The sequence below is a fragment of the Sturnira hondurensis genome, unplaced genomic scaffold (genome assembly GCF_014824575.4).
Source record: "Sturnira hondurensis isolate 20B ecotype Veracruz unplaced genomic scaffold, ASM1482457v3 Scaffold0006849, whole genome shotgun sequence".
Lineage (NCBI taxonomy): Eukaryota > Metazoa > Chordata > Mammalia > Chiroptera > Phyllostomidae > Sturnira > Sturnira hondurensis.
This window is the reverse complement of record NW_028079480.1, coordinates 2705541-2718524: the sequence shown is the minus strand read 5'-3', so window position 1 is coordinate 2718524 and position 12984 is coordinate 2705541. Positions and strand designations below refer to the sequence as shown.

General features: G+C 50.0%; 1 protein-coding gene across 1 annotated transcript in view; it reads right to left on the bottom strand.

Moving 5' to 3' along the window:
- Positions 1–12984, bottom strand: part of TLL2 (tolloid like 2) — a 126258-nt gene that overhangs the window by 33337 nt on the left and 79937 nt on the right. Inside the window, exons 8-9 of the mRNA XM_037050909.1 lie at positions 5552–5676; positions 2872–2987 (exon numbers count right to left, since the gene is read on the bottom strand). Coding sequence (XP_036906804.1) covers positions 2872–2987; positions 5552–5676 — 241 coding nt within the window. The remainder of the gene's footprint in view (positions 1–2871; positions 2988–5551; positions 5677–12984) is intronic.

Sequence of the window (12984 nt, the reverse complement as noted above, 5' to 3'; positions counted from 1 at the left end):
CCAGCAGGTCTGGATTTCTTCCTAGCTCCACCACTCCCTAGCTGTGGGATCTTGGGAAAATACCGCTGTGCTCCTGGACCGCTGTGCTTCCTCGTCTATAAAACAACCTGCACATCACTGGGCTGTAGAGGGGTCTGCACCAGAAACTACAGAGAATGTACCGTGCTGGGCCTGGCACTCAATCACTACTCAATAGATGGCAATTTTAAAAATCAAGCCACACTGAGTACACACTTAGCATATCACAAACCAGACACACTAAGTGCTCTTTGCAGGCTGCCTGTCTTTATTGAGACTCCCCACCCCTTCCCTTGGGACAAGCCCACCCAATGTTCCGGTTTCAAGACAAGGAGCACCTTCTTCCACAAAGCCCTAAGGTCTCATAGTACTAGAGTCAGTACTAGAGTCAGTACTAGAAAATAATAGGCTAGCTAACCTCCCGTGTTGTAGAGTGTGTGTGTGATATGTTGCTCTTCTTTCAAACCAGACCAGTCATTTTCAACTCCACTTGCACATTAGAACCACCTCAGAAACTTAAAAAATATTGGTTCCAAATAATGCTCCTCCTTTAGTTAAATCAGACTCCCCAGGGATAAGGGGGTGAGGGGAGGGACTCTGACTAAACTCTAGGTCTCCTAAACACGGAAACGGTGCCTTCCAATCCCTTGTATCCCCCTCAGTGCTCACACTCACGTGGACTGGTTCAGGGACGCTTGCTAGCTGGTTGCAATATAGTTCCTTAGCCTTTGCTTTTTAAAATTTCAGAAAGGCAATATTATTACAAATTCCTTGGTAACACATTCACGATCTGAATGAATGGGATAATTATTCAGGCTAATTATTTTAAGTATGTTAGTGCGCCATAAAGATCATAGGGGAAGAGGTGATGAACAGGAGGTGATAATGCAAATCAATCAAGTTCGCTAATTACTAGCAGCTCTGGGGAAGGCTGGGCGAGGCAGAAATGGAAATAACGGGTGCAGGAATCTCAATGATATGTATTCTCCCTGCCCCCAGCTGGCAATAATAATTAAGGCTGGGTGAACTCTTACACAGTTCAAACGCTGCAGAGCCTCTGCTATGCAGGGCAATTCAACGGTTTGGGGACTAGCAGACCCTTCTTCTTTCTCCTCCACGTTCTCGCCTCCCTCTCATTCCGCCTCGGGCAGGCACAGGGATGGGACATCCACCCAAGGTGGACAAGTGTAGAGTCTCTCAGGCTCAAGATGACAACCGCCCCGTCATAAACGCTTACAGCCAGAGAAGGGTGTGTACATATGGGTATTGTGCACGTGTGCATGCGTGCGTTCGTGCGTGTGTATGAATGCACGTTCAAATGTCTAGTCCCTTTTCTGGAATAACATAGGATGATGATTTAGCATCGAGGCTGGCAGAGTCCAACTGCCTGGGCTCCAATCCCAACTCTGCAACGAACTAAGTAGCCTTGGACAAGTCCATTACCTGCAAAGTGAGTGTGGTAATAGCACCTATTACATAAAGTCGTTGTGAGGACAAAATGAGAGAATCCACAACCTACACTAAAAACAGTACCCCGCCCATGGAAAATGCTCCCACTGGTTCCTAGCCATTATTTTTTCCTAGCTATCATGCTGTATTTAGATTGACATTTAAACGGAAACCTGGGAGTTGGCTATGGGCACCTGAAAAATTCCAGTACCTCTCACTGCACGCCCAGGGCTTGTTTTCCCCTCCACCTCTCCTTCGTCCACATGTTCATCCAACAAATGCTTATTGTGTGGTTCTGTGCCATAGGCTGTGTCCTCAGTGAGTCCAGGAGGGGAACAGCCAAACAAACCAGCGTCACGATTTGTGGGATGAGCCACAAGTGAGGCTGTAGGGAGGTAGAACCAGGGGACGGAGCGCACATTTCAAAAACAGCTGCATCTGTTTTGACACAACTTGACGAGCTGCTGGATCTATTGAGAGGTGTGGTGAAGAAAACACAGGTCTCGAACTGCAGAAGCCCCAGTTCTCAGTTCCGTATCTTACTGCGAATTTAGACAATTTATAAAATGCCCAAGCCTCAGATTCCTTGTTCACATGGTGAATACAAGGAAGCACACCAAGTCCCAGTAGCTGCGAGAACACACTCCCCTTGGACAAGAACAAAAGGGGCCCCTGCCCTGGGTTTGGCTCTCAAGAGTTGTGGAATCTTCAGGGCCAAAGGAACAAGCCTACCCAGAGTTTGCCCAGCTTCTAGACTTCCCACCAGGAGCCCAAAACCCTGGCATTCCCTGCCCCAATAGCCCATTTCCAGGACATGCAAGGACCTCTGTCCTGGATCCATCCTCCTGAGGGCAGACAGCACACCGAGGCAGTCCACTTTCCCTGGAGGGGCAGCCAAGCAATGGCTGTTTGCGAGGTAGGAGTGGCGGGTGTTCAGGAGTGCGGGCTGAGGGGTCACCATGGGAGCTCCTGAGACGGCGCTGGGGCTGAGAGGAGGAGGAGGAGAGGCCCGCTGTGGGTTGGAAGCTAGCTCAATCCGTATTGCCACCTGCCAGAACAGCACTCCGAGGTGCCCAGGAATTCTAAATTGGATCCCCGCCTCCCAGGGCATTCTGGCAGTGTGTTTATTGAGGAAGGAGGATAACACCTACTCTGTTTACAAACTGTGAGCCTGATGAATAACTCATGTGGACATTTAGCACACAGGCTTCCCTTTGCCTGGGGGAGGCTGGCTGAAAAATCCAGAAGGAAATAACATTAAGCAAGCTAGTAGCATGTGCCTGGCAGAGAGTAGGTGCCTGCAACATAATAGCTGTTATTACTCCTATTAATAATAGCTCCTCACACGTCAATCACCCCACTCAAAGAATGTTAGGTCATTTCCAGAAGTGGTCCCGCACCTACCTTTTCCCCTGGAGTGACCGATATCCTCCAAACGCAATGGGAATAAGAAGGGTAGCCGTTCGGAAAGCCAGGTGCAGAAAAGTTCCCCGTTGTGTCCTGCAGAGTCTCCCCACAAGCTGAACAAACAAAACGGCAATCATGATTCAGGCACGTGCACATATTCCCCGCCTGAGAGCGCCCTCTACAGGGCTGCTGAGCAAACACTCCCCTGAACTAGCCTCAGCCTCTAGAACAAATGGTGAGAAGTGTGCCAGGCTGGCTGATAATTCCCTGGCTTATAAAAGTGAAAATAGGGTCTGGGCACCAAGAAGAAACACCCTGGGGGTTCTTCTGAGGCTCTCAGGATTGAGCAGGGCCTAGAGCCAGGTTTGAATTTCAGCTCTCCAGATGCCTGTGAGGTGGTAGCCCTAGTTTTCTTATCTGTTAAATGGGTGGGACCTGCCCAGAAGGTTAATGAAATCATCTGCGCTAAATGAAATGGATTAGCTCAGCGCTTGGTCCTTGGTAAGTGCTCCACATGCAGCAGCCTCACAATCGCCAACAGCAGTCTCTGTGGCAGACAGAGTGTGAAAGCCCAAGTCAGTAATACAAAGAGGAAAAATGCTTTGAAACTCATTATCAGCTGTTAGTTCGAATCTTGCCTCTTCTTTTTCTGCTGCCTACCTCTGAATGAGCTACCGAATACACAAGAAAACAGAAAAAAATGACCAGAGGCACAGGAAGCTGGGATACTCTATAAGAAGCTATCCTGGCCATGGATGTCCGAGAGTTGCTGGGCCATGAGTCTAAAACCTAGTATTGTGTCTGTGAAAAATATTTCCCTAATTTGTCCTCACACCTGTGTGAAGAAGCTTGGAAGCTGCAGGTTGCAGACGTCCCTGACTCCCAGGGACTTAAGCCCCAAAGACAAAGACACAAGGTTGCTGGGGGCCCCTTCTCTTACAGGGCCACCCCCAAAATGTGGGAAAGAAGCATCCTTATGTGTATTTTCCTGAGTGCAATTCCAGCTCTTCACAGCAACTACCCTTGCTTTCAGCTACTACTGCAAACCCCTGGGAGCTGCAGTCTTTGGAGATGCAGGAAGGGATAGCTGGAGGGTGGCCCATCCTCGGCCTCAGGAAATCCTGGATATCAGGGCTTCGATATCATGTTACCGAACAACTGCCAGGCATCATGAGGATTATGCCTGGCAGTCAACACCCCCGAGGGTTCCATGGAAATTATTTCAGAATAATCATCAACATTCTGCAGGAACAGATAGGTTAGTGTATGGCCCTGTGGTATTTACCAGCTGCCTCGAATCCTTTTGGGAAGTAAGAGGCATATACATTATAACTAAATAAATACTATGGTATTTCCCAGAGAATGCTATAAGGTTTCTCTTTCAATTCAGCAAGGTTATATGATATGTGTGTCCTGTATTGCAGCCCTAATGTGCCCCCAGATGACTAATAGCTGGATGAACGTATTTCCTAGAGGTTCATGATGGAGGGGAGCCTCACACAGCCCTTTGCAGGCCCCAGGAGCCTGCTGAGCAGGGCGAGGTGATAGCCCAGATATTCTAAGATGGCCCCTATTTCAAATATTCTGTCCTCTGATCAATCCATGTGCCTGGTTTAGGGGTTTAAAAGGTTACTGGAGTCCTGGCTGGTGTGGTTCAGTGGATTGAGTGCTGGCCTATTAACTGGAAGGTTGCAGGTTCGATTCCTGGTCACAGCATGTGCCTGGGTTGTGGGCCCAGTTGGGGGTGTGTTAGAAGCAACTGATTGTTGTTTCTCTCCTTCTCTTTCTCCTTCCCAATTCACTCTTTCTAAAAAAAAAACAGATAAAATCTTAAAAAAAAAAAAAAAGGTTACTGGACCTGTTGGTAATGGAGTTTCCTTTTTCTGCCCCAAATGCTGAGATGCATTCTGTCGATGGTAAAAACTTGGCTGCTATACTCAATGCTTCGCATTACAGTTCAGCAGCTTAAAGGGGTGTGAGCTCACCCCCAGGGCGGCAGGGGGTTTGATGATGTTGAAGTCAAGGGGAACAAAAGACAAAAGAGAGGGCAAATTCAGGGGGAGCAGTTCTCTGAACAGACAGAGAAGTGGGCATCTGCTCAGACCCCAGGGCACTGTCCAGGCTTCAGAGGCAGGCTAGTGGCTACTGACTGGCACCTTGGGTGACTAGAAGAGCCCCAAGGCCACAGAAGGGACCTCATTTACAGTACTGAGGCTCCTTCCACCTTCCACTGTTTGGGAGGCTGACTCCCACCCCTGCAAAAGCATTCACCTTCATTCTTCGTCTTCCTGCAAAGGCCTTGCCTCTTGTTTTGCCGAAATACAGCCCTTACTCCCATAGAAAGCAGAGGTGCTTTTGCCATTTGGGGCACACTGACTGTTGTTCTACTGTGCATTCTTCCCCTGTTGAACCTCTTGACAGAGAGTTCTGCAGCTCCCCACAAGTTAAGGTGTGGGCTCCAAGACCTGCCATTCACTTCCCTGCGGCAATCACGTCACCATTTGAGCCTCCTACACCATCAAACACCTCCTCACGGCAGCACATCAGAAATCACAGCTGCCAGTGGGTAGCTCCTCAGGTTCCCCAAGTTGTTTTTTTCCAGCCAAGGGGAACGTTTGGGAAGGGCAGGTGAGCTGGGGCACGCTGGGGGTCCTGGGGCTCGCCAGGGGCCAGTTACCTGGGCACTTGTACAGCTTCCTGGCTTGAGCTATGTCACCCTGGCTGAGCCGCACACGCTGGCCGATGGTTGGCCTGACGCCATTGTCGTCTCGACGGGGGAGGATGGTGTCTAAGAAAACTCCTCTACAGGAAGAAAAGACAGCAAGAGAAAGGAGAAAGAAAAGTCAAGGCTGTCAGGCCGTCCACGCTGGGATTTACAGTCTTCATTTCCTTGCCCATAACCCCATCAACATTCCTACCTGCTGGCCTGCTCTCATGCTGGCATTTGAGCATTCCATTTCATCAGCTGCCTGCTCACTTTCCAATAGGAAAATGATTCTGTCAGGTTTAAAAATATGCCCTAGCCCAGTGGCCTAAGGGCTTCCTTACTAATGTCTACTGAGCATTTCCACAAAGCAGCCCTTGACAGGTCCAGGCCCCAGGGCCACCATGCTGGAAAAACTGCAGGGAGCACCATTCAGAGAGACTATGATGTGAGTGGCGCCCCCTGGAGTTGTGCAACAGGCAGTACTGAGCATGGATAAGTCTTGGAGAAGCTCCAGAGAGAACATGGGAACCAGGTCCGTGAGGCTGTCTGTCAGAGGCTGGTCGGGAAGTGCTAGATGAGTCGGCAAATAACGGGGATTGGAGCTGGGGGCCTTGCCGGCAAGAGGAATACTCAGATGGAAAATGAGATGAATGCAGAGAACTGGGGGTAGTCGAGAGAGGCCCGACCTAGAGGTTTCTATGTAAGGCCTGGCTCTGCCACCCAAGTGAGCTGGGACAAGTCCCTTCCCCTCTCTGAGCCTCAGTTTGCTCCTCTGGCCTAGTGGTCGTGACACTCAGTCCCTTTTAACTTTAATGTCTTCTTCTACTCCAATGCAAGGAAAGCCTCAAATGACGGAAACAGACAAGTGGATACCAGGATGCCCAGCTGAGTGTGAGTCCTAAGCACAGCTCTGCCTTGTGGGCATGGTGTACCCTTTGCCCAAGCCTGCCCCTCTGCTTCCAGACCCCTGACTTGGGGCTTCTCCTGGAGGGAGAGCCTTCCCTTGAACAGGCTCCTTGTCCAGTTACCGCCCTGTGTCTTTCCTTCCCTTCTTAACCAAGTTTCTGGGAAGAACTGTCTCCATTTTCTGTCTGCCTGCTCGCCTTAACTGGTTTTTGACCTGGCCACACTGCGACAGTCCTTAGTCACTGACCAACTGGCAACTCCAACGGACACTTGTCAATCCTCGCCTGCCTTCTCTACAGCACTGACACCTCTGCTGTCCCCGCCCCCCGCCCCCCCCCTTTCCTCGGACTCGCTCCTCCCTGGGTCCCAGGGCACTGCCCCCTCTGAGCAGAAAGTTAGGATCCTNCCAAGTTTCTGGGAAGAACTGTCTCCATTTTCTGTCTGCCTGCTCGCCTTAACTGGTTTTTGACCTGGCCACACTGCGACAGTCCTCAGTCACTGACCAACTGGCAACTCCTACAGACCAGACACTTGTCAATCCTCGCCTGCCTTCTCTACAGCACTGACACCTCTGCTGTTTGCCCCCCCCGCTCCCCCCCCCCCCCNCTGCCTTCTCTACAGCACTGACACCTCTGCTGTCCCCGCCCCCCGCCCCCCCCCTTTCCTCGGACTCGCTCCTCCCTGGGTCCCAGGGCACTGCCCCCTCTGAGCAGAAAGTTAGGATCCTCTCCTCCTGCTTCCCCTGGGAGTGCTGTCTCTCAGGCTTCTGCCCTCTCTCTCTTCCCTCCTTGCTGTTGCCCCATCTGCTCCTCTGGGCTTTAACCACCACCTACAGGCTCACAGCCTCACAGCCACCTGCAAGGGCCTGGTGACCCTTCCACTGGGCTGTCCTGTGGGCCTCTTATGTCCAACGCATTCAAAACCAAATGTATCCCATTCTTCTCACTCCATGAGCTTTGTCTCCTGAGACTGAAGCCCAGTCTCTCACACTCCCTTGTAAAAATGAGGAACCAGGGTCTGTCCATGGCACCTTCTACTCCTGCTTGAATCCGCGCCTTCCTTCTTGTTCTAGACCACTGCCTTAACTCGGACAATTGGCACCCTCTTCCTGAACCCTTCCCTGTAGCTTCTTACCTGCCTCCCTCCCTGTAGACTCAGCCACTCCTACTCTACCCCCCACACTGCTGCAATCTGATCACTGCGAAACGCCAGGACAGGAGTCCTCCCTGCTTAGAATCCTTCACTGACTGCCGATCACCACCTGCATCTCCAGGTCCTTGTTTCACTGCTCCTGCCGTCTTCTTCAGCCACATCTCCTGACACCTCCACCTCACTCATGATCTTAAGCAACACTGGACTCCTGCTAACCCCCAACATGGCCCATGGCCCACATGCTGTCTTCTGCTAAAGCGCCCACCACCCATCTTCCTGTCCCCAAACCCTACCAGATGGCCTTCCCTCATAAAAGTCTTCCGAGCCCTGTCGATCCTGAGTTAATCATGCCCTCCTCTGGGCCTTCCTCGTCTAGTCTCTTCTTATCATACTGTATTATCTTTTTCTGAGGGGTGATAGTAATTGGTTTCTCTGCTAACTACTAAGTTCCTCCAGCGGAGAGACTGGGTCCTTCATTTCTATGTCCTCGTGGGCGGGAACGTAGCAGGCCTCAAGAAAGGCTTCTAGAACTATATTACACAGCCAAGATTTCGAAAGATTTCACAAAATAGTTATCTACACCCAAAAGGAAATGCAAAAAATTCTCATTACCTAGTTATTAGCTGCCCTCTCTCTTTCAAACATTTCCTTTTCCCTAAATTCTGCACTACCTTGGAAAATATATACCATCCTTGTTTCTTCCTTTTTGTTTTTCTATGTACACTTTTTTCTAAATGAGACTTCAAGCTCACTTTCTTCCCAACATCAGCACACAGGAGCCAAGGTCCCCTGCTGACGATGTCCTTTGTCGTGCAGCTACCTCCAACACTTCCTTAGCCATCTGGCCTAAGGTCTCTAACTCCCACCACCTCATCTGTGGGTCCAGAGTCCTCTAGAGAAACTTCATCAGAGTCCTTGATGTCCCTCACTGATCTCACCGAGTTTCAAATCACAAGGGACAATTCCACATAACATTCCAAATTTAATCACCTACTAATCGAAAAAATGGGTGCTTCTGCCCTAATAGAAAACGTGTTCATTTGCACTTATTTTCTTGATTCTGCTGAAGACAGACATTTAGCTGCACAAAATGCAAGGCTCTCCACAAGCTCTTAGTTAGCAGTCTGGACTGGCTGACCCTGCCGATGGTCACACTGTGTCGGCCACCTTCCTATGTGCCAGGTCTCTGCTGGACATCTGACGGGCGCCACCTCATCTCATTCTCATAACACTCTAGGGAGCAAGTGCCATTATTAGCAGGGTTCCTCACTACAGGTGAGGAAAGCAAACCCACAGAGTTCACATGACACCCTGGGCACAGAACTAGTAATGGAGACCCAGCCCCGGAACCCAGGCCAGCCTGGGGCCTGCCTCCTGGCATCTTCCACCCAGTGTTTCCCACTGCCCAAGAAAGAGCAGGCCTTAATGTGGATTAGAAAGATGAGAGAGTTAGGAACATTGGTGACTTCAAAGCAGCAGGAACAGCATGAGGGATCACACTCACACAGCTCTTTGGGGCCGGGCTCCCTCCCCCAACCCAGCGCATCCTGAGCCGCCAGCCCAGCAAGGCGGTACGTTCTGGAAGATGTTTACTACCAGAGACGTCCCCTGTGTAAACCACTGTAGTAATATCCCTGCTTTTATGTAGGACAACTTAGAGTTGACATTCTGCTAAACCAAGAAAGGGTTTGGCAGATGCCGTAGGGAATAAAACTGTTGGCTCCGAGTTCTCCAAACAAAGACGACACTGTACCGGAGAGCCATCTCCTCATCTCCTCATCTCCTGGACCCTTGCCCAGTGAGTCCTTCAAAGACACCACTGCCCTCAGCCCCTGTCCCACCAAGGGGCGGGGAAGAGCGGCAATGAACTCGAGGGAATAAAGTTGGAAAGAGACAGCTCAGCCCTAGAGACACCCGAAGACTGGGTTTCCCATTAGCAGGAACAGCACTTGCCTCCAGATGAGTAAACGTCCTAAGGGCCATTTCCTGCTCTCCTACAGCACCAAAGACAACATGCAGGCCAGCTGCGGGGGCCACGTGAGCAGAAGCAATGACACGGAGTTAAGGGGTGGGAGACTTTCCCTAAAAAGTGGGCCAGGAAAGCCTGCCAGTCAGGAGGCCATTGAAAAACATCCCACTGAACAGAGTAGTTTTCTGAAAATCCATGCAGACAGTTGCAGATGGGACAATGCGGGTATCTACTCGCTATGAAACAGATTTGCCAAAACCATCCTGAACTCTGTGGCAGAGGTAGAGAAGGTAGTTGTGGGAGATCGTTAAAACAATGAATTACACCTCCTAACATCCACCTCCCTTTGCAATGCAAAGTTGCCCCCCCCACCCCCACTAAGAGGTAGAATCTACTTCTCCGTAACTTGAATCAGTGCTGGCTTTGTGATTCGTTTCAGCCAATAAGATGCGATGGAAGCCATGCCATGCAGGTTCTAGAGCCCAGGTCTAAAGAGTCTTGCAGCCTGCCGACCTGTCCTCTACTGGCACTCTAAGTTCCCGTGGAGTGGGAAGCCCAGTGTAGCCCACTGGAGGGTGAGAGGCCACACAGAGGAGAGCCAAGGGCTGCTGGTGGGCAGGCAACACAATGACCAGACACAGCTCTGGCCACCACCCAACCTAATCATGCTGTCAAATGACTTGCTGCGGGAGTGACCAGGGGAGACCAGAGAAGAACAAGCCAGAATGACCCACAATATCATAAAAAATAAGTTGTTGAAAGGCGCTAAGTTGGGGGCAGGGCGTAGATTGTGCTGCAGCTGTAGATAACAGCATGGTAGCAGAGGGGGAGTCCTCCTCCCTCCAGCGCCTTCAGGGAAGCTGCTCTGCTCCTCCGCGCCTGCCCGTCCACCCTGTGCTGCCTCCTTGCCAGTCTCCTTCCACGCGGTCCTGGGCACTTGGGAGGAGGAACTGTCATTTCATGGGTTTAGTCCCTGGGCTCCACTGATCTACGCAGACAAAATGTTTTCACACAGACAACAGTGTTAATAGTGTGTGTCTCCTGAAGGGCAAAAGGGCTGGCATTATGAGCTAGAGATCACCGGGGGAAAGAGAGGAAGATTTTTGAAAAGAAAGACAGAAAAGAAATGCTGGAGCCAGAAGATACTCTGTCTACATTCTTGCCTTGGCCTCTGGCTTCAGAGCTTTGCGTAGTAACTGGCACTCAGCAGACACCGAGAAGGAAGTGTAGTTCCTATAACGCATGGGTAGTAATTTATCCAAAATACCCTCCACAGCAGATACTTGTAGCTTCTCCTTAATGACCGCTGCATTTGTGAGTATGCAGGAAGAATTGCAGTGAGGGTAATGGAAATTCCTTCCCTCGCCTCGTCCCCAGCACTGCAGGTCTCCCTACCTCCTTGGACTTGCTCATTAATTTATCCATTAAAAAATATTTATTGAGCACTGCCCTGGCCAGTGTGGCTCGGTTGGATGGAATGTCATCCCATGCACTGAAAAGTCACGGGTTCAATCCCCAGTCAGGGCACACACCTGGGTTGCAGGTTCGATCCCCAGTCGGGGCCTATACGGAAGGCAACCGATGGATGTTTCTCTCATATCAATGTTTCTCTCTCTCTCCATTTCTGTCTCTCTCTCTCTCTCTTCCTTCCTCTCTCTAAAATCAATAAATGCATCCTCAGGTAAGGATTAAAAAACTAAAATAAAAATTTTTTACTGAACAACCTACTCTGTGCCAGGCACCACGTTGAGTGCTGGGGGTTAGAAAAGAATGAGATAGTCTTTGTCCTCAGAGATCTCAGGCTAGTGAGGGAGAGGGAATGCAACAGAGAAGTATTAATAGATAAATTTATAATAATAATTAATAGATAAATTATAAAGCAATAAAGAGTTATGACAGCTACAGAAACAACACCCAAGTTACCAGCTTCTCACATGGACCAACTTGTCACTGGTTCCCTCATGAAAGCGATGCTTTGTCTCCACTCAGCAGCCTGTAGCTCCTGGTGCTGATGGGGTGTGACCCGAATGTTCCCCACACTACTTCCCAACACCGAAGCCACCGCACCCCAACTCGGACCTCTGCAGGAGGTCTCTCTCCTGCCCAGCCCACTGGCTTCCTGAGACTCTCCCTGCCCCAGAGTAGGTCCCTCAAACTCTCAGTTTCCCCACCTGGAGAAGGAAGCCTCAGATTTCCATATGGCAATAAATTCGATCATATCTGTCAATCCTTCACCCATCTGTCCAGATTAAGAAATCATAACATGAAATTTTTGAGCTAGAAACAGCTCAGAGAACATGTAGTCCAACCCTCTCAGGAGGAAACTGAGGCCCAGGGAGGTGGAGATTTGACCCAGCACAGAGTTGCCCCTATTTATTGGCTACACCTTCCTCAATGCCAAGGTCCCTGGGAGAACCAGGACTAGGACCCGGTCTTCCAACTCTCAGTCCAGGGGTCTCTTCATTACACCATGTTGCCCATTGTATCTCCCAATAAAGAGCCCAGACAAGAGTAAAAAGAACAGGGCAGCTCACTCCTATGCCACTTGTTCAAAGAGGCTGAGTTAGACCAAACTCTGCCCATTATGGCTCCCACCTGGGTGCAGGTTGGAGGTCATACTAAATTAGCTGTGTGGACAGAGGAACGGTGTCCCCTGGGAACTGGGGCCACCAAGGTTTGGAGGATCTTTCCCACACATCTATGATGCCACCTACAGAATGGTTTCAGTAGTCTTATCCTGGAGCCCTGGGGCAAATAAACAGCTTCCCTCTCCCTCCCAAGAACCATCTGTGTCTCCTGCACGAATCCTGTTCTTTGATCTCTATGGACATGGTGACTCATAAAGTGAATTGTTTCCCTCTTTGCTGTGACTGTTAAGAAGCCCAGGGCAGCATTCACTGCCATGACTTCGCCAGCGTATATCCTGAATATCAAACTGATTGTGAACTTCAACCGAGCTATCTACCCATATTTCACCCCCCCTCAAATTTCCTCACCTATTTTTTTTCTTTTTGTCCTATGTATACATTGTGAATCACCTTAAATTTTTTTAATGATTAAATAAGTAAGTAGGAAACAACCTAGTTTTAAGAGGAGACTGAAAAAGTACCAGGAGGAAGAAAATATGTGCACAGTGTCTCCTTTAACTCAAGGCTGGGAAGACCTACAAAACTGAGACCAGCAGAGGAAAAGCTCTTTATACAAAATATTTGTGTGGTCTAGAAGTAGGGGCAGTACTGAAAATAGTTAACAGGTCCGGCACAACGCTAACTCTGCAAAACAGATCCTGCCCATGGGGGCCCTGGTAACGGGTCCAGTCATTTTGGGGTCCCCACTACCAGTGTGTGTGCGCAGCAGGCAGGAGACCTGGATCTTT